Genomic DNA, 25,241 nt, shown 5'->3' with positions numbered 1-25,241 from the left:
TTTCTTCTTCCCATTTTTTGATGAGGTTGGAGGTTTTTTCTTATACAATTCTCCTAGTGTCTTGTATATCCTTCTTTTCAGAAAGTTTTAGTTTGTTTGGTTTTTGGTTTTGGGGTTATACCCACTGGTGCTCAGGATTTATTCCTGGTGGGCTCAGGGGATCACATGTTGTTTCAGGGATTGAACCCAGGTCAGTTGTGTGCAAGGAAATTGCCCTACCCAACTGTACTATCGCTAGGAAATTTTAAATCGTTTCTTTTCATTTGGATATATAATCTACCCCCACCCCTCCCCCTCCCACCCCTCCCAACGAAAGATCTTACATTACTCTTATTTGAATTTTCCACAGTACTTCAAACACCTCTAAATATGGTTTAAGGACTCTCTCTCTCTCTCTCTCTCTCTCTCTCTCTCTCTCTGTGTGTGTGTGTGTGTGTGTGTGTGTGTGTGTGTGTGTGTGATGAATAGCCTAAATGTTAGAAGAGAATCATATGACAGAAATCTGTCCTACGGAATCAAAGAGGATCTGGTCTCTGTTCTGGGTTTCCATTCTCTTTAGATAATTGGTGGGGGAGGTAGGGATAGAAGAATAATGTACCAAATGACCCCAACAACAAAATCAATCCTAGGAAACTGGCAAGAAAGAAATGAGGGATTTCTAGTTCCTTTCATGTTATGTTTCCAAAATAGGAGAAAATATGTCAAATGCCTTTGGATTTCAAATAACAATATATACTGAATTAGTGACTAATTGAGAAATATCTGCTGAGTGAATTGTGGACAATATCACTCCAAAGCTAGATTCTACTGGCATATGCTCAGAGTTGGTTATACTCCTGGCGTGAGCCAGCCAGCTACTTCTGTGGCTGGGGAACACTTTGCCACAAACCCAGCAGTACAAAATGAAAAGTACCATTCTGAAGTCAGTCTAATAACACCACTAAATAATCCACTGAAAATTATGTGGAAACATGTTTAATTTAACTGGGCTTGACATTTACAGCAATCTCTGCCTGACTTGGTTTTAGGGGAAACTTTCTGAAATTAAAAACGCAAAAATAGTGAGCCTTAAGCTTTTCTTTCATTTTTTTAAACAAAAGAGAAGCAAATATAAGGTTTTTACTTTATGGTTTTTTTAAATTCTTTTTGGGCCACACCCAGTGATGCTCAGCAGTTACCCCTGGCGTTTAACCCAGGAATTACTCCTGGAGATGCTTGGGGAACCATATGGGATGCTGGGGATCGAACCAAGTCAACTGCATGCAAAGTGCCCTACCCACTGTTCTACGGCTCCAGCTTAAAGATAAGGTTTTAAATGTTCTTTAGCAATATAATGGATAAAATGTGTACTAACTTAAAATGCAAATACGTGTATATCTCTTAAAACTAAGTATGTACCCTTCAAAGAGGGTATTTGGGAATCTGCTCATTTCAGATGCTGAGGTTTTTAAAAGTAATTAATTCTTTAATAGCATCACGTGTTACTGTTATGATTCTAGCAAATTTTAAGTAAAAGAAAATTATAGACCAAAGGTCATATTTTCTTAATGCAAATAACATTTAATATAAATCTAACAGTCACTCAGTTCACTCAACATTTACTGATCACCTGTTCTTTTTTGTTTTTTTCAATTATTGAATCATTGTGAGATACAGAGTTACAAAGTTGTTCATTATTGGGTTTCAGTCAATGTTCCAACACCATCCCTTGCCCAGTGTACATTTCCCACCACCAATTCCCCAGCTTCCCTCCCTCATTCCTCGCCATTCTGTCTATGTCAATCAACTTTCGCTAACACCCTTCTCTCCCTTTTCCTCCTTTTAGGTATTGGGAACACCTATTCTGTGGTACCCTGTTAAATGTAGAGGTATAAATCAGTGAACAAGATAAATATACTTTCTAATCTGTGTGGCTTTTAAAATCTAGTTGGATATTGTGACACTAAACAACTATGAAAGAAGGCAATAGTTGATATCAATGTGGCAAATCAAATAGCAGATACTTATATTTCTCAATCTATTATAAAACTGTGGTTGCCCAAAGGATTGCTTTGATTATCTAAATTTTAATTTGATGAACGGAAGAAATTTCAATTAAAATTTAAAAATACAGAATTTTGGGGCCAGAGAGAGTGCAGTGGGTAGTGTGTTTGCCCTGCATGTGGCCAACCTGGGTTCAGTCCCCAGTTTTGCAAATGGTCCCTGAGTACTACCGGAAGTAATCCCTGAGTGAAGGGGTAAGCCTTGAGCATCACTAGGTGTGATCCAAACTTCACCAAAATATACATATATAAAAGAATCTACTATAGAGGCAGTAAATTGTTATTTCTGAAAGTATCTGTGTCAAGTGTAAGGACAGACAAAGACAATTTTTAAAGACAAAAGTGCTAGTTATTCTAGAAATATCTTTAAGTAAGTTAGTTTCTAGGGGAATTCATGAGTGCTTTAGGTTAATGGTCATGAGCCTCATGTTCAGCCCTTAATTAAACCCTGAACTTCAATTGTTATTACTTAATTGACTTGGTTATATTTCATGTCAACATTTCAAAATGGCTTTCCTTTTAAAAAGTGAAAAATTACCTTGACACAGAGCTATGGATTTTTAGCTAAGCCTGACACTCTGGGAGAATCCCTCTACTAGTACCTTAACAAAAGTGGGGTCTAGAATTTGCTTAGCTTTGCTCTGAGATGTTTCCCACCATCATAGCCAGATAAATTCAACTGAAGAGGAAAAAAAGGATATAAAACTAAATAGAGCTATTGGCACAATATTATTAAAATGTCAAACAAATCCATCAATCTCCACTTTATTCTAAGCTCAGGGAATTAGACAGTCTTAACAAATACTTTGAATATCACAAAAGTTGTCAAATTATGCTTATTTTAGATCTATCTTTTCCTTACAAGTAGCTCCAAATGTTTAGTGGTTCCAGTTTAGTCAGATGAAAACTTAAATCCTTTTTACTAAATACACAAAACAGCAGTAAGAACAGGTTGGATTTATTTATATAGAGTGGGTATGATGCCAAGATCGAACTTTGCTATACCGACTGAAACACAGGCATCAAATGAGCATTTCCCCTTCCCCTGTAGTGTGGAAAATTTAAAAAGTTTTTTTGGAAGTACTTTGATCCAGCTTTGAAATCATTTTAGTGGATCACTATTGTAGGAAAACTGTAATTTATAGTGCTTGACCTAAGCAGCCCTTTGTCTCACCAGCATATTCAAAACAATAGCAGGAAAGTGAAAAACACAAGGGAACCCAGGCTGTTCTGGTTATTATTTAATTCATAATTCCACCTTCCTTATTTAATCTTTGGAATCCAGGCATGCTCTGACTAATGCACCATGTTTACTGTATACAGGGAAGTTAGTTTTGGGTAACACAACTAGAAGATCCAAACTTTGTCGCATGCAACCCTTCTCATAAAATAAGACTGACTTTATAGTCAGGCTCAGAGAGGTGCTTTTCTATAAATGGTGACATTGAAAATTTGCCTTTAGTCCTTAGCCCAATTAGGAGATGTTCCCCATCTATTCTTGTCCACAAATAATTATACTTTGAGGCAACTTGCTCCCATTAGATAGTAAGGAAAAAGAAGCTGCTCCAAGATGAATATACTAGGAATGATTCTCTAACTAAATGAAACATTTTATAACTTTAGTTGTTGTCATTGTTTTTCATTTTTGGACCACACTTGTTCATGGATCAAATCAAGTGCTTCAGTGTGCAAAGGGAGCACTCAGCCTTTTGAGCTCCTTCCTGGCCCTTCACCTAGTAGCACAGAACACCACCACTCAGGGTGAGTGCAGAACCACTTGATTCTTTAACTACTTTTACCAAAACATTTACTAATGGCATAAACCTCATACCAGATTGACCCTGTGATATTTCAATAGCTTAGTTAAAAGGTCTAAGATCCTCAGGTGCCACATACACAGGTGAATAAGCTGGTACCTGGAAAGCATTTAGGTGTGCTTTCCCCTAAAAATATATGGTTCAGTAGTTACATGGGAGGAGGGGGGTCGACTTTGCTTCTGGGATTATTTGCTTGAGATAAAAAGAACCCAGGAGTCCTGACAAGGTACATAGTGTATATCTATTGAAGGAAGGTAACTGGATAAGGCTAGTGATGAGGAAGAGGAAGATGATGAGAGAGGGACACAGGGAGAGAGTAGTATTTGATTTTGTGTGTGTGTGTGTGTGTGTGTGTGTGTGTGTATTCTGTGAGGTTTTAGGCCATACCTAGCTGTGCTCAGGGCTTACTCCTTCCTGCTCTGCAGTCAAAGATTATTCCTCACAGGGCTCAGAGAACCCTATGAGGTGCCAGCAACTGAACCCAGTTGGCCCATGTGCAAGGAAATTTCTCCAGGCCCAGAGGAAGAAGCATATTTGTTTTGGGGACTACACCTGGCAGTGCTCAGGATTTACTCCTGGCTCTATTCTCAAGGCTCACTTCTGATGGGCTTAGGAAACCAAATGAGGTGCTGAGGGTCAAACCCAGGTCAGCCGTGTGCAAGTGCCTTACCCCCTGTACTACCTCTCAAGCTCTGGAAGCAGCACTTGAAAGGGGTTATTTCAGTTGAAACACCTTCTCTGTAGCAGGGACCTAGTCAGAAAGAGCAGATATCTCAGGTATTCTGATTCCAGAGAGGACAGGAAACAATGGGTGTAGCTCCTCAGTGAGAAGCACTGAATTAACTGTCCACTTGGGTGCTGTGCATTAATTAGTATGGCTCACCAGGGACCATTTAGCAGATTACCTCATCCAGAGCTCTAAGCAATTCCCTGGCAGCTTGAATGAATTAATGCTTGCGCTCCCCTCTCTCCCAGACTGAAAGACCAACAAGTTATCCTTTTCCAAAGTGGAATCAAGTCTTGCTGATAACGAGCAAATTCACACATCTATGGTCAAAAGAAAAATAAAAAAGAAAATTATTTCCCCTGGAGACCTACCTTTCTCTTTCGAATCTCTGAACCTTCCTTTTATTTGTTTGAGATTTTAGGAGGGTTAGAAGAACTGACATATGAAGAAGAAAGACTTCCTATTATTTTTTTTTTGGGGGGGTAGGCAGAGAGATGGAGATGGAAAGAAGTAAGCCACCTTAAATATCAGAGCTGAGCGGATCCCTTCACTTCAAATAGGATCTCCCATTTGACTGCAAGAGCAGATGCTTGGCAAGGCTATATATGCCAGAGAGAACATCATTTAGTTTATGTTTTGTATGCACTCCTGCTTTCTGGCTTGGCATAATTCATTAGCACAGTTTGCAGAATGCACCATAAAACTAGATCTGGCTTTAATGTTAATGTTCTAACGATGACAACATAAAAAAGGTTGTCATCTAATGTCTATATACCATGGCTGTTTCTATTGTCTAAACTCAAAAACCAACCAACAAACCAACCCAAGAAAATGAGCAACACATATAAATGTATAGTCTCGACAATGGTAATAATTTCTAACACCAAAAACAACAACCAAAAAAAGACTTTTACCTTGCAATTTGTGGACACGACTATCTCCCCCTCATTTGAAAATTGGTAAAAAGAATATGCACACCCACCTATGTGGGTTAAAGCTCAGTGTAGAATAAACTGTGACCTTCTTGGGGGTATGTATAGTCTACTTCTAGTTCTCTCCCACCTTTAAAGGACACATTTTATTTTTATTTAAAAATTTTTTATTAGTGAATCACTGTGAGATAAAGTTACAGACTTACAAGTTTTCATGCTTACGTTTTAGTCATACAATGCTCAAGTGCCCATCCCTCCACCAGTGCCCATTTTCAACCTCCAATGGTCCCTGCATCCCACCACCCCCACCCTGTCCCCTTCACCCCACTCTGCCTCTGTGGCAGGGGATTCCCTTTTGCTCTCTCTCTCGCTCTCGCTCTCTCTCTCTCTCTCTCTCTCTCTCTCTCTCTCTCTCTCTCTCTCTCTAGGTGTTGTGGTTTGCTATAGAGGTATTAAGTAGGTATCATGTTCAGTCCATAGTCTATTTTCAGCCTGTATCTCCCATCCCTAGTGGGCCCATCTAGCACCCCTTGCTTGGTGATCCCTTCTCTATCAGAGCTCCTTCTTCATCTATAAAGGACACATTTTAAAACCTTCAAAAAGTAGAGAGGTGATTTTGCCAAAGACCACCACATTTTGGTAATATATTATGCCAGGGCACCAGGTAGAAGAATAAATATGAAATGCAAACATCTCTTTTAAAATTAAAAAAAATTATTTGTATACCATTATCCTAAATTTAGTGTAAAACAAACAGATCCTTGATAAGGGCTTAACAGGATTTTCAACATCTGTACCCACAAATATGGTTTATTCCTAAAGAAGAAAAGCCAGTTTCAAAATGCATGAAAACATTTTTTAACAAGACTCTTGCTTAAAATGTCTGTGTGTTGTGGGAGAGGTAGTGTAGTGGGTAAGGTGCTTGCCTAGCATGCAGCCGACCTGGGTTCGATCTCCAGCATCTCATCTGCTCCCCTGAACTTGCCAAGAGTGCCAGAACTATGCTCTGAACACAGCTGGGTCATGACAAAAACAACCCCAAGCAACAAAAAATGTGTGTGTGTATGTGTATGTGTGTGTGTGTGGGTGTGGGTGTGGGTGGGTGTGTATGTGTGTGTGTGTATGTGTGTGTGTGAGAGAGAGAGAGAGAGACAAAGACAGAGAGAGAGAGAGAAGGCACTGTACCTGTAAAAACCAACAGAATCACCATTTTATCTCATCTTTTGCTTTTTTGTATAAGATAACCCACAACAGAGTTAAAGTTCATTCATTTGGATCTGGTATGTTTGTGTCATTCAAATGAAAAAGGAGTAGGCATTTTTTTTGCAATTTCATAAACAAATGAACCAAGTACAAATAACAGATTAGCCTTTTGCACTATATTTAAAAAACATATTTTTATTATATTCTATAATATATTGTACAACATAAGTATGAATATTTGCATCACATTCATCTTGAAGCAAGCACAATATTTAAGATTATTTGTGTAGTTACACTTTTACTATTATGTCCAAATGTACTGACTCAATACTATAAAAGTTACGATGGTTTGTCAACATGGGGGCAAATATTTTACTAAATGCATTTCTGGGTCTCGATTTTTAATTTTCCCAAAGATAAGGTTTTATAATGATTTACTGATGTTTTGAGTAAAATTTAGTTTGCAATATAAAAAAATTACTAAACGAAAAGGGAGCAAACACAAAATCTTTATTTTGCTAACTTGAAAACCACTCTAGGTTTGAATAATACTTAATCATTCAAAGCTGAACACAGATAATGCCTAAGTTATTCCAGTATTAAATAGTTTTGAACTGTAGGCACAAAGCAGCATATAGAATGTGCTTTTAAAATTTTTTACTCATAAAAATATGACCCGCTGACTACTCTACATACTGACAACTAGGCATATTAAAAACAAACTCTTGTCAATGCTGGCACCGAGCATCAGTTGTCTCCCTCAGCTCCCAATCCAAAGAATTGTACTTTCCAGACACAATGTAACTAATACTCTTAAATGAGTTAAATAAAAAATGTTTAGTGTTCAAATAAGTACTATATAAAAAGAGGAAATTCTCATCAAGTGTATTTTTTCAGCTTGGCTCACTTCCATTGAAGTCAGGAAACCATAAAGATTGGACAACACGGGCACACAGTCCCAGGCTACGCCCAATGTCTGCTGGAGCCCTGCAGGTAAGAGTGAAAGTTCCAACGCAGGCTTCGTGGCTTGAGATTTTCTAGGAGTTGGCTAGATTATTCCAGGCCAGCCCGTAACATAACACTGGGTATCTGTACATGAAGAGAAAGGGGGAGGGACCAAGATTGAAAGGTGGCTTAGAAAAAAAAAAAATTAGAGGGTGATTTGGTAACTGGGAGGAGAATTGAAAAATCACACCTTTCAGCCTCCACATTTTTTCTTTTGTTCAGTCTACAAGGAGAAACCTTCCGGAAGGAAGAAAGATTATGACTATCTATAAACTAACTGTTTGACAGAGAGACAGAAATGCTGATAATGAGTGGGTTGTGTCTGTCGTCCTTAGCTGCTCACATCAGCACGGGATGAAGGAAAACAGAAACTCTTGATATGTTTGTCTAAAGAGGCAGCAGTGGGACTGCGGGCAGCAAGGGTTCAGCTGAAGTTCAGGGCAGATGCTGCCAGGAGTTTACACTGCAGGAAAGTAAAATTGCTTCCGGATTCACCTTTTCCTCCGGGCTTCTCTTCCAGGAGCATCGGGGTCAAGCTGTGCTGTGGCATAACGTGACAATGTCCATGGGGAAACCAGCTTTGAGCAGGATGCCCCTCTCCCGGTTACAGTCCAGCTCCTGGATGAATCCATACCAGTAGATGACTAAGCCTGGCCCGAATCTGCAGAAACAGGAGAAAGTAACTCATGCAAATAGTATCAATACCAATTCCAGAAGAAGGCCATCCTTGAAGCATGACTAAGATGATTCAATGGCATTATTGCAGTTTTTTATTTTCTTGCTGTGACTGAAAACAACTTACAGCTGAGTTTATTTAATTACAAGCATACCACCTAAGATGGAGTAGTGTCCTTTCTCTTTAGGAAATTGAAGTTTTCTATGCACTTGCTCAGCTAATTACCTTTCTGCAAGGCATGCTCTGCTTGGGTTGATGCGCCTCTTTAGTTGATTAAGGATAAAACCAGAGTTGGGTCAATGACCATGAGCTGAGAAGCATGAGCTTTGGACCTTTAGTCTCCTAACACTTCAAGGTACTACGTGTAGCACCTTTAAAAACTAAGTATGATGTAAGGTTACACTTCTCTCTTTTCAAATTAAGAAAAGATATTGGAAAAATAATTTGAAAAATGAAACAGCTCAAGCACCAAAAAGGCCCAAGTTTCTTCCATCATCCATTATTTCAACTCTCTCAAAAATAAAAACTGCACGAAACCATCTGGAACCCTCCAAGAGAACCTTCTCTCCCCAATCCTTCACACTCTGTGCTACAGCTCCACTAAGTGTGAACAAAGTACAAAATTTGTAGGTTCTTATCAGGAAAATGAGGAACAGTGTCACGTAGGCTTACAGCACAGTCTGGACTAATGCAGGCCAACACTTCAGTATTTCTAAATTGTGCCAACAGATTATCTACACTTTGACTAGCAGTGACTGATTCCCGCCAGGCAGACTCAGGAAGTAGCCCTATAGACGACTTCACCCATCAGGAAGTTGAGACCTCTAGGCTGGGTTCATAAAGATGTAATCACTATCAATCACTGTGCACACAGAGATGTTTTGCACATCAGTTTCACATTTTTCCTATTGAGAGTACTTAATTACAGGGCAGCACTACTTTTGGTGTAGTGTTGCAGGAATTTTACAGTGAAATCATAAATTATGAATGTTGGGTTAGTAAAAGGATGTCTAAAAACAGAACTGCTTTCTGTATTCTGACATTACAGCAGGCTGAACCATGTTAGGCCAAAAAGCTTTTTCCTTTCATGATTTATTATATGCTGCTGCGTACTTGCCAAAACTAACAGTTCAGGATGGGCTGAGAGATACTGTACACACAGGAACAAGTTCAATTGGATGTCATGGAATGGGTTATTTGGGGATTCACATCAGGAGAACAGCTAAGTTGGATGCAAGATTCACGCAGACTTTTACACTCTTTCCATGCAAGGATATAGGAAGGAAATGTGTGAGTGAACTTGTTCTAGGGGACATCGGTGCAGGGCATGATGAGACCTTCGGAACCCCAGGCCTTGTGATATTTACCTGAATTCAGGACTTGCTGTAGATACTCTTTTTCCTGTGTCTCCGAAAAAGAGCTGCCTTTGAGCACTCCCAGAGAGCACTCCAGTATAATCAGTGTCTCTGTGGCAGAGGCAGTGGAAGCCCCAGTCTCAAATGCACACAATGTGAAGATCATCCTAGGGTGACAACTAGCTTCCACTGAACTGTGTATTTTTTAAATAAGTTTCAGTCATAAACAACTGTGTACAACTGGAACATACTGCCACTTAGAATCTTCATTTTTATAGAAAGCTCAAGTTATCTTTGATAAATGTCCACTAAGAGCAGGAGAGGTGCTGGAGCAATAGCGCAGCAGGTAGGGCATTTGCCTTGCACATGGCCGACCCAAGTTCGATTCCCAGCATCCCATATAGTCCCCTGAGCACCGCCAGGGGTGATTCCTGAGTGCAGAGCCAAGAGAAACCCCCTGTGCAATGATAGGTGTGACCCAAAAAGCAAAAAAAAAAAAAAAAAAAAAAAAAAAAAAGCAGGAGAACCTGTAATTCTTTCTCCAGACCATGTCTGAAAAGCCTTAAACCTCCCCAGATTTCAGTCAGTGAAGGCTTCACATACAGTTCAACACATTCTTTCATGGTACTCTGCAGTCATTCCAGAGATCACAATGTTCTTTAGAATGGTACTAATATTTTTATGAAGGGAGGGAGAAAAAGTGATCTAACTAGTCATGGAAAAGAACAAAAGAATATATGGAGGTCATAAACAACCAACCCACGATTTTAAAGATTTAATAAAACAAAAACACATATCAGCAGCACTGAGATGGCAGGAGTAGCCTGCTCTTTCCCTGAACAGCTAAATCATAAGCCCAAGGACATGAAGCATGACAGCTCTTTACAAAAACGGCATTTTCCAGGCAGAAAAGCCAGGCTAGGGAACACCTCAATGCCCAAGAAAATGGACTCGTTTCATTTGTGAGGCAACAGACAAAATCAGCAACTTGAAAAGGCTTTGCAAGATTGTGAATCTGAACATTTCATGTAGTGGTTCAGGACGAGGACTCCCTGGAGGTAGCCGTGTGGATCTAGAAACTATTTTCAGGATATATGAAAAGTGGCTCCTAATGAGACTCTCCTCACTCCTGAAGTCTTCATTTCCACGTCTTTAGGAATGATTTGGTTAACTGAGGTACTATTAGTTTTCTCATGGGGCTCAAAAGCTCTGATCAACTGGGTGTGTTCAATTAAAAATGAGGAAACACAATGTCACTTTGTAAATTGTAACTGATAGACAGAACCTTAAAAATTATATGGTATTCCAATGCAAAAATAGCAGGGATTTTAAAAGGTGACAAGTTTGGAAATTTAATGACAGGACAAGATCTGGCTTTGTTCCCAATACCTGCTTTAGAATTATTCTCAACTTTCTTGGACAACTCCAGGTTCAGAGATTATCAGATACTAGCAAGATATCCTTTCAACAACCTGTTTAGGAAGACGCTGACCTCATTAAGCAATCTTAATATAATCAACACTTTGGTTAGCTGAACTAAAAGAAGGGAACATTTTGGTTGTTAATTCAAAAAAATAAGCAACCCAATCTGAGCACTTCTTTTAGACAAGATGAAAATCAGGGAGAAAATAGAACCAGGAAAATAGAATAAGTATGTAGCTCAGAAACATACTTATGGGCTGAATAATTTCATCATTTTAGTGCCTATTCCTACTTATTGTGGCACTACTAGACAAGAATGAGATCACTGGGAAGGCAAACATAAAATCTGTGATCAATAAATATCTAAGGGACAATTAACAACGTTTAAAAGAAAATAGTTCCTGTTTTGAGGAAATGTGCAAGGCAGAGGGTTGGTCTACTGCTGGGACTGCAGCCTCCTTATTGCCCAGAGACTTTCTATAATGGGATGTCTATGGATATATGAACTCATTTTGCACACGCATTTCAAGGTCGACTATAATTTTCAAGGTGCAATACTCATGGTCAAGTAGTAAGATCAAAGACTCCAGTTGGATTTTAAAAACTCCTGTGGAGCAAAGATTGAAATGTGAGTGACATCTGAACAAGCCATTTTGCTTACAAACAAAATATTACCAAATCTGCAAAAACAGTAAAAAGTCCCTGGAAAAAAATTAGAGGTGAAAAGTCAAGAGTTATGACAGACTTTGAAGGTATGAAAGCTTAAGTTCCTTAGCAATAATGACAAGGTAATGAACACATTTGAAATGTTTCTCTAGTTTCCTTCCATACTGAAGCATTTAGAGAAATTTAACAGGAGAGCATGAACCAAAAGTTGGGTGCTCTTTTGGGGTTCCTGGTATTTTTCTTCCATGGATTTGCTTAATTTTGCCATTAAGGGCAAAATTCATGTCTTATTGATAATACTATCCTCCAGGCCTATAGTATTGTGCGATACATGACAGATAACTTCAAGGTCAAGATGGAGAACACAGTAATGAAAGGATCAGGAAGGTTTGCACTAGTTCCCGGTCAGTGGTATTCTAGAGGTAAACATAGTTGGGCTGGAGTGATAGTCCAGCAGATTGGGCATTTACCTTGCAAGGCACCAACCTGGCTTTGATCCCTGACATCCCATATGGTCTCCTGAGCACTGCCAGAAGTAATTTATGGTTATTTCACCCCTGAGCATCACCAGGTATGACCAAACAATCAAACAAACAAACACATGCTGGCAAGACTAAACTGTTTCAGCCAATGCCAGGGCTCAGCAATTTTACTAGTGACCAGGATGAGTACATTCATCCTAAGGGGCCTGGTGGTAGTTAAGTGCAACCATTACAAAAATGTTCATTATTAACACTTTCAGAGCACTTACTATATGCCAGACTGCTCAAATAACTCTGCATATTAAGACTCCGTTCCTCATCAGGTCATTTCTATAAGGTAGCTACCATTGTTGTTCTCATTCTGCAAATGAAGAAACTGAGACACAGAGCATTCTTGCCATATTGTCAAATCTAAAATGTGGAACAATCTAGGTAGTCTGATATAGGGTGTATGACTATTTCACAATATGTGATCAGTTGGCTATATGAAGTGATTGGTGTTAGAATATTATATGCCTGAAACTCAGTCATAAAAAACTTTGTAATTCATGATGATTTAATAAAAACTTGAGCTTCCATATGATTCAAAAATACCACTTCTGGGAATATATCCCGGAGATGTAAAAAAAAAAAAAACAAACATCCCAAAACCACAATAGAAGTGACATCTGCACTTGTATGTTTATTGCAGCACTGTTAACAATAGTCAAAATCTGGAAAAAACCCAAGTGCCTGAGAACAGATGACTGGTTGAAGAAAGTCTGGTACATCTACACAGTGGAATACTATGCAGCTGTTTGAGGAGATGAAATCATGAAGTTTGCATATAAGTGGATGGACATGGAGAGTATCATGTTAAGTGAAATTGGGGGGATGGCCCGGGATGGAAGATGTGTGCTGAAAGTAGAGCAAGGACCAAACATCATGGATTCTTAGTATCTGTATTGCAAATCATAATACCCAAAATTAGAGAGAGAGTAAGAAGGATTGTACCTGCCTGAGAGGCAGGGAGTGGGGTGGGATGGGGGTGGCTGGTGGGACACTGGGAACAATGGTCGTGGAAAATGTGCACTGGTGGAGGGATGGGTGCTCAATCATTGTATGACTGAAATGTAATCATGCAAGTTTGTAACAGTTTCTCATGGTGATCCAATAAAACTTATAAAAAAATAAAATTCACTTACAAATGGATGGAAATGGAGAGTAGCATGCTCAGTGAATTAAATCAGAAGGAGAAGGTCGTCATGTTTTTACTGTGATTTTTCTTCTGCTAGAGACCTATTTTTCTACACTTAGTCTCTATCCAATTTGGGAGAGTAAACACTAGTCTTGAAGGCTTTCATGTTTTGAGAAAGAGAAGCATAAAGCTACATTTCTTATTTATGTTGCCCACAACTGAGTTCTTGACCCTCGTCCTAACCTGAGAACTAACTCAGGGGCCCCCCAACTTGAGCCAGAGAACCTGTAAGGGCTGTTAACATACTGCAAGGGATTCTACAGGTACTCACACCAGGTACTAACCTCAAAAGGATAGAGCAGAGAACTGGTTCTTAGTAGGAAGCTTGCCACTTTTTTTCCCCTATCCTTAACAACAACAAAATCTTATGTAAAAATTGTCTCAATTATAGTCCCCAAGCAATGCTGGGTATAGTTCCCAAATAACAATAACAACAACAAAACAAAACAAAACAAATGCAGATAGTAAAATAAAATTCACAGTAAGTTTTAGTTACTAAGCATTTTCAAAGTTAGAAGGACCCTAAAAGCACACTTGCAATTCTAGGACCCACACATGGAGAATTGAAAAATTTGTTTTGTTTTAAATATTTTTAAATTTGGCAAAATTGGGGACACTGTTCTAGTTGGTCTGACCTATAATTGGAAGTGTTATGTGCAGGTAAACAGCATGTTTTAAAGAAATTCTGTGATATGGTAGCATAAAGACATAAATAAAGATGTGTCAAAATACTCAGTGAATTTGTACCTAAACTTTTCATGTACATATGGTTTTTCTTCGCAGTAAAAATGGAGTTAGAAGGAATGACATGTAGCTTCTTGTACAATGTCCCATTAAGAACTCACTCTATTAATGTGAGCCATCTCATTACTGTTACCCAAAGCAGTGGTTTTTCAAGTGCTGGTCTGTGGACTGGAGTTGGTCCACAGAAATTTCTTGTTGGCTTATAAAAAACTTATAGCTACTTAACATTTGTTTTTCATTTTATAATATCTTAATGATGATATATTTAAAGATCTTACATCAAATTTACATGAATGGTCAAAATACTATTGTAAATAATGCTACTTATTTCTGCCTTATCAAACCATGAAATACTTCTATTTTTACTGATCCGTGTGTGTTTGATAGGTGGAAAACCACTGATCTAAAGGAGGAGAGGTCCTGAAGAAATAAGTGTTACGCTAACTTGGGCAGCAGCAGCAATGAAAGAAGACCCATAGGAGTGGGTGATACTAGAGTGCTTTCTGACTGGCAGAAGGATATTGTAGTAGGCAGACTTTAAGAGGATCTCAATGATCCCCAGACCCTCAGATATTTCCCTCTTCCAGAGTGCTTACTAGAGCTGGTAGGTTGTTTCTAATAGAAAGAATGTGGCAAAAGCACAATGGCACTACTTGTATGATGGGGTTATACCAGATTGTCTTCTATTTTGCTCTCTATCAGACATTCCCATCTGCCTTTTTAGCTGACATACTTCCATGCTGTCATCTGGAGAGGCCTGTGTGTTAAGAGTCTGAGGGTAGCCTGCAGCTAATATCACTGAGAAACTGTTCCTGTTTAGCTCAACAACTACAGAACTGAATCTTGCCTATAGCGACTGAGTGAGCTTGGAAGTGGACTGTTCCTCAATCAGACCTTCAGCTGGGGCCAGTCTCTGATTCAGTTCCCGAATGCAGCTTGTAAAACACTGTGAAGAAAAGGACCCAATAAGGGTCCTGACCTACAGAGTGAGATGACAAGTATGTGTGTTATTTAGTTTGGGGGTTATTTATTATATATGTATGTATCACTGTATCACTGTCATCCCGTTGTTTGTAGATTTACTCGAGCAGGCATCAGTAACATCTCTATTACATTCAGCTCTGGGATTTTAGCAGCCTCTCCTTACTCATCTTTCCCAACGATCAGAGGCTCTTTCAGAGTGAGGGGAATGAGACCTATCGTTACTGTTTTTGGCATATCGAATACGCCACAGGTAGCTTGCCAGGCTCTGCTGTGTGGGTGGGATACTCTCGGTAGCTTGCCGGGCTCTCCAAGAGGTATGTATATATCTTTTACTGTATTTGAGATATAAATACACCATGGGAGCTTGCAAGGCTCTCGTGTGGGCAATAGACTCTTGTTAGCTTGTCAGGTTCTCCAAGAGGGAGAACAAGGCTATAAGATGTCTAATAGTGGCCACGCATTTCTGGGAGCTTGGTCTTATAGTCTCTGGATGTTGGCAGTTTGTGGGTGTGGCTGCCAACACACTGGAAAATGGGGGGTCTCAAACACAAACCTAAAATAATACAGCTGTGCTGTATACACAGGGATGTGTATATACATCCCTCATATATATATAGGATGCTGGGGTACCCGGAAAGTTACAGAAATCACAGAATATACTGGGGATTGTTGGTTCCAAGAATATATGTATGTATGTATGTATGTATGTATATACACATATGTGCATATGCATAATGCTATTTTCACATAAGAGCATGCAGAATTCTAGTGGACAGAGAATTATTATTTTTGTTTCACTTGAACCCAGAATTTATAATAGAAGGGGTTTGAGTGACCATATGTGGTGGTGCTGGGGACTTCACCCAGCTTGGCCAAGCGCAAGACAAGCTCACTACCCATCGTACTATTGTTCTGGTCGTTATGCAGCAATTCTGCATCAAGGCAGATTACAGATGGGAAGCAACTCTGTGGTTTTACACTTCCAGGCTCCTAAAATTATACAGTTGTGCTGTATATACAGAGATGTATATATACAACCCTCATGTATATATAGAATGCTGGGGTACCTGTAAAGTTTCAGAAATCACAGAATATACTGGGGATTGGTAGTGCCAAGAATCAAACCTAAAGATTCACACATGCACGGCAAGTGCTCTATTGCTGATATAGGTCCTTCAAACCTCCAGAAATTCTACATACAAAGAACTCTGCATATTTATTCCAAGAGTTCCACATATCTACACCAGTTCTACATATCTACACGGTTTTGATGATAAATTTGCTTCTCTGACTTCCGTATTTTTAAAAATTTTTTATTAGAGAATCACTGTGATGTACAGTTACAAACTTATTAACTTTTGTGTTTGCATTTCACTCATACAGTGATTGTTTACCCATCCCTCCACCAGTGCCCATTTAGCTTCACCAATGATCCCAGTATCCCTCTCACCACCCCCACCCCATCTCCCACCACCCCACCCTGCCTCTGCTGCAGGGCATTCCCTTTTGTTCTCTCTGCTTTTGGGTGTTGTAGTTTGCAATAGAGGTACTGAGTGGCCTTCATGTTCGGTCTATAGTCTACTTTCAGTTTGCATCTTCCAACCCGAATGAGTCCTCCCAATATCCTCTATTTGGTATTCCCTTCTCTATCTGAGCTGCCTTTCCTCCCAGCATGTGAGGCCAGTTTCCAAGCTGTGGGGCAGACCTCCTGGTCCTTATCTTTACTACTCTTGGTTGTTAGTCTCCCACTCTATTATTTTTATATTCCACAGATGAGTGAGATCTTTCTGTGTCTGTCTCTCTGACTCATTTCACTTAACATGATACTTTCCATGTTGATCCCCTTATATGCAAATTTCATGACTTCATCTTTTCTAACAGCTGCATAGTATTCCATTGTGTAGATGTACCAAAGTTTCTCTAAACAGTCACCTGTTTTTGGGCACTCCGTTTTTTTCCAGATTTTGGCTATTGTAAACAGTGCTGCAATGAACATACAAATGCAGATGTCATTTCTACTATACCTTTTTGACTCTCCGGGATATATTCCCAGGAGTGGTCTTGCTGGGTCAGCTCAATTTCTAATTCTTTGAGAATCGTCCATATTGTTTTCCAAAAGGGCTGAACCAGTCGACATTCCCACCAGCAGTGAAGGAGAGTCCCTGACTTCTGACAAAGCAAATTTGAAGAGAATGGAGAGCTAAGGTGTGGGAGACAGCTTCCAGGCAGAACACTGCCAGGTGAGATGATAATAACAACTAGAGAAGAGACATTAAAAAAAGAAACAACACAACCCACCTGTAGTGCTCCAAGGCCTTGATAGCACAGCAGGCAGAGTGTTTGCCTTGCACCCTCAATCCCGGGCACTGCCAGGGGTGATTCTTGGGTGCATATTTTTCTAGAAAAATCTAGTGAGCCTCAGGTAGTCTCTGAGTATGTCAGATTATGAATATTGAGGGCCAGGGAGATAGTACAGCAGGGAAGGTACTTGCTGAGCTTTGGGTTGTGGTACTGGTTTGATCCCTGGCATTGCATATGGTCCCCTGAGCACTGCCAGGGGTCACTTTTGTGCTCAGAGCCAGGAATAGCCCTTGAGCACTTCTGGGTATAACCTATTCCCCCCAAACATCATGATTATTCGACAAAAATGGACTAAATTTTCAATCATCTTTTCTAGTGTAAAGTTTTCTATTACTCCCCAAGAAAGTCAGAAGCACACAAGGAATCTCGATTCAGGAAGGACTTGCTAATTACACTTTCCTAACTTTTTCACCATAACTCTATGTTAACCAATACTATAGAAGTTTCTGAGACATGGTTTTAACTTATGGAGAGAAGAAAAATTCTATTAACTTTCTATTGTTAAGATTTTCCTGGAGGCATCTTCTTCAGCTGCTGAAATTGATGGTGGATGCAGGAATTTAGAGATTTCCACTACACGGTTGGATGTCAATTTGTTAAATTAGCTCTTATGACCAACTCCCTGGTTGGTTTCCTGAAGTCTGTTTAGCATCTGTGTCTCCACATGCTTTCAGAGAGGCGCTTTACAATATGTCTGTAAAGATGCCTCATTACGTATAAATGATGAAATGAATCTAATTACCACTAAAAACATTTACTGCACTTATTACATGACAATGTTTCCAGTTTCTAAATACCTTTATCTGTATGAACCATTTTGTTATTCATAAGCATCCTATGAGGGAACAGCTCACCCCATTTTACAGATGAAAAACCTGAGGCACAATAGGCCAACTCTTGGTCTAAGATCTGGATCTTTGACTTTGTGCTCATAATCATTACACAATATGGCTTTTCATTATACCTGTGTTTATGAGCAATTTTTTTGGCCATTCAACATGGAAAAACATTTGCAATAATGAGAAAAGAGAGAAGAGTAGTGGGCCCTGAAAGCAGGAGACTCATCAAAAGCCCAGTATACGAGTTAAGCTTTACCTGTTGGCAAGGAATTCCTTAGTTATGAAGTCAACAGTGTGGCAAAAAATCATCTCTTTAGTTACTCATTTTTGCTTTAAGTTTCATCACATTTGAAAAGAACATGGGCAAAGAAACTTAAAAATTCAGTCAAAAGAAATGACAATGATTGCATCTGAAGCTGCATATCTGGATTATTTGTCAGTTGGGTAAAAGTTAGTTAAAGAATGAGAATCACAGAACAACTACATGAAGTTTGGAGAGGGAAAAGGCTTCCCACTGTGAGGGGATTCAGAAGTTATGGGGCAGAATCTAAACATGAGGAAAGAGGAGTAAATCCAGAACACTGATGCAGACTGTTCATATACATGGAAATAAACAGCTGGAATAAGTTATAAGCAAAACTGAGGGAAGCAAGGGGTCTAAGTGAGTGTGTCAGGTGGAGATTTGTTTTCCTAGAAAAGGACGTCCAGACTTGGTAAATGAAGTTGATACCGTGAACCCCAGCACTCATTTTTTCATTTTTTTTTCTGCTCCTAAAATATCTCCAGTATAGCAATGTATCTTTAATTATGTTTTCAACTCTATGAGAAAATAACTAAATTTTAAAAATCAGCACACTTTCACCTCTTTTGGAAATATAATAAGATAAAGGGTAGTGGAATTCATATACTGCTACACAATTTACTTCTCTAGATAGAATAAGGGGAGATTCATGAAATAAAGTGAATTTTCTATTTTTCTTCTTAAGTGAGCTGAATTACCTTGATAACAACGGACAAATAGTTCTCAAAATGCACTAGCATTTTACAATATAAATCTAGAACGAGTCAATGAAACATGTGATTTGTCAAAAGAAGGATGACAAGAGGACTAAGGAATGACTTAATAATTTTTTAGTAAATTTTCTTGTTCATGAATGTCTTCTCTAAATAGTAAAAATAAAACCTAGTTGTACTGATTCAAATCCTGGTTCAACTCTTTGTTTCCAACCCAAACCTTTTGTTTTAATTCCTATGAAAAAAAAAAACCAAAGGAGGAATAAAATAGAATCATGTCTACATACACTACACATATATGTATACATATACATATACACAGAATATATATTCTCATTCTGACTAGCTGTGTGGGGTCTGGGATATCACCTGAGGATGTATGCAGACATGTGGCTGCTGAAGTCAATTGCTTCATCATCAAAAAAGACTTGCATGTGGTTCTTATGAAGAATGCATTCTCAAACACAGAGTTCAGAGTGAAGGAGAAATATAAAACATCTTGTAATTGTTTTAAAATAAACTCTTACACTGTTTATTTAGTTTTAATCTGCATGCTGTAGATTGGTTATGCACTTGTTAATCACTGTTGTATGTATCTCCAGACACAGTTGTAAATAACTTTTCAGTCCAAGTGAAATATGCTTGAACATGTTTATATGCAAAGTATGTGTATATTTATGCCATTGTGTAAATATGTGTACAATAATAATAGATTAGTGATCATGTAATAAAGCATCACAAGGTTCTGGCACTACGGTCAATTTAATACACAATGCAAATATTCTTTTGGGGTAATATCAAGAGATGAAATAAAAACATAACTAGTTGTTTCATTTACTTTTATGCTGGGCAGGTCTATATTTGCAAAGTGAAATGCCTAAAGAAAGAGAACCCCAGTTATGAGCCTTCTTACTCAATTCACAGCTCCCGGTTATTAAAGATATGACTCTGTCTCTGTACTATCAACACACTGCCTATATATTTTGAAAATACAAAAGGAAAAATGTATAATAAATACTGATTTACTTCAGATCCTTACGCCACATAGGAAATAAACAGAAAATACATTATTTTGAAGAAAATGTAACATATGTATATAAATACACAGCCGCAATGAACTGAAATTCTCCATAGTGTTTATATAAAGTGGCATTTTCATGTCTACATTAAATTGCCTGGAAAAGTGCTTAATTTCCACTTCACTTTGTTCCGTGTTGGATATAATTCGATGCCATATAGTATTTTCAACCTATTGTAAATCTGTACTCAGAAAAGAAAAACTGAAGTGGAATAGAAAACAAAGGCAGAAATAATTGTAACTAATCTGTTGTCTTTCATTCCCTATTTTATTAAATAGATGTTTACTCTTGGCCAGTGTGTGTGGGGGGGATCAGTCTCTCTGCTTTTGCCCTTGAAGTCTGAGCACCCATACCGTGCAAAGAAGAACTCACACACACAAAAAAAACCCTTCTTAGGTTGCTGGAGACTCATTATTATTATTTTAATAATGCGCATATCAACCCATTTACATTTTAACATATATGTTACATTAGATTATATGCATGAGAAAACAGTGTGGTAATCTATAGCATATTAATAAAGTATTTAAAATTATTAATTTTATAAACAAAATACCAAATTCTCAGAGTAAAAATATAAGATCCGTGCTGTGGTATTTTAGAAGTCTTCCTTGATAAGGTGAATTCTCAGTATGTTACATTTATTCATATCTTGGTCCTTTAAATTTTCTCTATTATATAATTATTTTGGCACTGGAGAGAAAGTATAGAGGATAAGACATTCACTTCATCACTTCATTCACTTCTAACCTGGACCTGGTTAGATTCCCAGCACTCCATATACCCCCAGAACACCTCTAGGGGTTAGTTTGGAGCACATAGCAAGTAATAGACCCTGAGCACTGCCAAATGTGGCCCTGACCAAATCAAACCAAAACAAAAAAACCCCAAATAAACACACATTTATGATTTAGAAAAGCAAAGAGTGGGATTAGGAGTCCTAAGAGACAGCAGAGGCTGGTGGGGGAGAAATTCAATATATATTGACATAATTTTGGTTGGTGCTCAGGGACTACTACAGGCATTGTTTAGTGGACCAGGAAGGTTCAGGGATTGAACCTGGGTCTCCACATGCATAGCATGTACTTAGCATGTATATTATCTCTCTTGCCCTTCTTGATATTATCTTGTTGTGAAATTGGAAGATGAGATTCAGTAGCATAGCTCTTTTTCTGTTGCTGTTGTTTTGAGCAAGGATATAGTGAATGAATAGCACACATTTCACATGCAAAAGAAGAGAATACAAATGTGAGAGAAACTGAAACTCTCAAAGTCACAGTTTGCAACCAGGATCCCATTTACTTTGAAAAAACATTTAAGGACTAAGAGTGGGAGAACACTTCAGGCAGACCTTGGGTACAAATCATATCTATCTATCCAGAATTTATACTGCAGCCTTCTTCCAAAACTTGGGGTAGTTAACAAAATTGGTTGTATGAATTATTACATGTTTTCTCAGTTATTTCCCCAGGGAAACATGCCAAAAGGCAAACCCATCATTTCAGCTGATTTAGTGTTTGATGCCAGAGAATTTATAATTGATATGACAGCCATAATGGATAGTGATCATTGAGTTGGCAAAGCCTGGGCTGACATGTAATAGTCCAAGTAGACGTTCACGAGTCTACCAGAGGTTTACTCTGATAAAGTTGAGGTTTTTTCCCCCCATGAGTTGTAAATTTTCCAGTTTTCTAAATCTTAGAAATTAAAAATTAATTACAAAATAGAAAAAAGTTATTACATAAACACTGTTTATTGCGAATAGTTTTTTTTACATAGATTTTTAATATTCAGTATGGGGGATGAGGTTTCTTTTTCCTTGGTTCAGCTCTCCAGAGATCACAGGGTAACCCAGAGTTCACTCAGACATTCATCTTAAGGCACAATGAGATTTATGGGTTCTGGATATAGAAAAGTCTGCTTAAAATAAAAAATTATCGGAATTTTCATTCTTGGCAATGTCAAATAACTAAAGGATTAAGGCTGATTCATGTTTGTCCTATAAATCTATCAGTAGCCAAATCTGACACAATGCTTCAGGTATGTCAGATCCCAACTTGCTCTAAACAGGTAGTTAAAATTTTCTTTTACAATAAATATTTCACGATAAGGAAAAATCTCCTTAGTTAACCCACACAGTCTTCCAAAGAAACTTTTACAGATTCGGTCAGGAAAGCAACTGGTGGAAAGGGGTGGGGGTGAAAAATGAGAAGTTGGAACAATGTAGGCCAGGAAAGATAATTAAAAAAAAAAGTTTCTTAGAAAAAAAACTATAGATAATCTAGCCATAAAGTAATCAAATAGACATTTCCAGAGTGAATATACCTTCCATGAAGGCAGACGGTATATCAGTGCACTCAGGAGTCAGTCAGTCTATAAACTGGTTGATTTCATGCATTCATAACTGAATATGACCTGAATATCATAGCGTTAGGAAAAGCTGTGGGTGTACTTGTATATTTTGGTGGAGGGAAATTTTTAGCCAATAGCTCTTTATTTTGCAAGGGGGTTATACTTAGCAGTGCTCCAGGGCTTACTTCCAGCTCTGTGCTCAGAGATCACACCTGATTGTGCTAAGGCGATTTTATGCAGTGCTACTGGGATTCAACCCTGGGTTGACTGCATGCTAGACAAATGCCTTACCTACTGTACTATTTCTCTGGCCCTGCTGATAACTCTTGATCACAATGAGATGAAAAATTACTTTTAAAAGTAATGAGGGGCTGGAGCGATAGCACAGCGGGTAGGGTGCCTTGCATGCGGCCAACCCAGGTTCGATTCCCAGCATCCCATATGGTCTCCAGAGCACCGCCAGGAGTAATTCCTGAGTGCAGAGTCAGGAGTAACCCCTGAGCATCGCCAGGTGTGACTCAAAAAGCAAAAAAAAAACCAAAAAAAGAAAAAAAGAGAGAGAAAATGAGTCATAAGAATATGCCTAAGTTGGACATCTCCTTTTGCAGGGGTAGGGAGAGCTTGGGTTGGGCCACATCCAGCAGTGCCGGGGGAGGGGTGATTCCTTGTCCGTGTGCTTAGGAGCCACTCCTGGCAGTGGTTAGGGGACCATGCTGAACTGAGGGTTGATTGAATCCAAGCCCTCTGTGTTGAAATCTTGTGCTCGGCCCACTGAGTCAGACCCAAGTTGGACATTCTTAACAGGTAGTGCCAGATATTTTTCTATTAGGAGACTGCTTTCTGTGTTTGATGTGTGTGTGTGTGTGTGTGTGTGTGTGTGTTTAGTGCTTTGGGGGGATTGGGTTGGGGAGAAAGCTCTGTGGGGGTGATGCTGGGAATAAAGCCTGTTAGAAAACATAACTATTACTCCCCAAAGGGACATCCCTGGTGGCTGAGGTGGTGGCAGTGAGGTTGGTAGGAAATGACTTCCAAGAAGAAAAACTAAATGCTTGGGAGTCAACCCTTACATACAGGTGGCTCTTACTTCATTGAAATACAATCAATTTAGGTTGGCTTTTGTTTATAGCAGTTTTTATCTTGAAGATAAGATTGTAAAAACATCAATCAAAATGAAGTACTACTGGTTCCTGGTCATATCTCAGTAGGTTCATCTGTTTTATTTCTTCTTTCTTTTCCAAATACCTTAAGGTGTTTAAGATGAGTGAAGAGATATCAAACTATTAATGTTCGCTGTATTTGTGTATGGCACATGAATTTTCACTCACTGAACCCCAAGCACCACCCTGATTCAGCAGAGGACCTGTATTCCTTGTGTTCCTTTTAAATAACATATATGTGTTATGAAATAATCTTAAGACCATTTTCAATAATACCCCTCTAAGAAAATAAGAAATCTGGAGAGGAAATGAACAGACACTTCTCAGTAAAAGATAGGCAAAAAGTCAGTAGACACATGAAAAAATGCTCAGCACCACTTATCATCAGAGAAATCCAAATCAAGACAACAATGAGATATCATGTCATACCAATGGGATTGGCAGGTATAAAAACTAGTAGGAATTCCTTTTTGGAAAACAATATGGACTTTCCTCCAAAAACTAGAAATTGAGCTCCCATATGACACAGCAATACCACCTCTGGGAATACATCCCAGAGATGCAAAAAATACAATGGAAGTGACATCTGCACATGTATGTCTATTGCAGCACTGTTCACAATAGCCAGAATCTGGAAAACACCCTAGTGCCTGAGAATAGATGACTGGTTAAAGAAAATTTGGCACATAAACACAATGGAATACTATGCAGCTGTTAGAAGAGGTGAAATCATGAAATTTGCATATAAGTGGATGGATGTGGAGAGTATCATGCTAAGTGAAATTAGCCAGAAAGAGAGGGACAGACATAGAATGACTGCACTCATTTGTGGAATATAAAGTAGTCTAATATGAGACTAATACCTAAGGACAGTAGAGATAAGGTCCAGGAGGATCACTCCACGGCTTGGAAGCCGGCCCCACGTGCTGGGGGAAAAGGCGGTTGGGATGGAGAAGGGACCACTAAGTAAATGATGATTGGAGGGATGGCCCAGAATGGAAGATATGTGCTGAAAATAGACCAAGGACCAAACATGATTGCCTCTTAGTACCTGTATTGCAAATCATAACACTCAAAAGGAGAGAGAGAGTCAAAGGGAATGTGCCTGCTATAGAGGCGGGGGAAATGTTGTCTGATACAATCCCTG

At 38.8% G+C, this 25,241-nt stretch overlaps 1 protein-coding gene across 2 annotated transcripts in view; it reads right to left on the bottom strand.

Annotated features, from left to right (window-relative positions):
- Positions 1–5,868: 5,868 nt before the first annotated feature.
- CDIN1 (CDAN1 interacting nuclease 1) overlaps positions 5,869–25,241 on the bottom strand; it is a 258,588-nt gene continuing 239,215 nt past the window's right edge. The window contains exons 11-12 of one of the 2 annotated variants that reach the window (XM_055133545.1): positions 8,222–8,387; positions 5,869–7,810 (exon numbers count right to left, since the gene is read on the bottom strand). In XM_055133545.1, coding sequence (XP_054989520.1) covers positions 8,258–8,387 — 130 coding nt within the window. In that variant the 3' untranslated portion in view covers positions 5,869–7,810; positions 8,222–8,257. Of the gene's footprint in view, positions 8,388–25,241 lie in introns of both variants that reach the window. The other variant, XM_004609554.2, reaches the window with a different exon arrangement.

This window comes from Sorex araneus, chromosome 3, assembly GCF_027595985.1.
Source record: "Sorex araneus isolate mSorAra2 chromosome 3, mSorAra2.pri, whole genome shotgun sequence".
Taxonomy (NCBI): Eukaryota; Metazoa; Chordata; class Mammalia; order Eulipotyphla; family Soricidae; genus Sorex; species Sorex araneus.
Note: the sequence above shows the minus strand (reverse complement) of the source record. Positions and strands in the feature narration are given on the sequence as shown.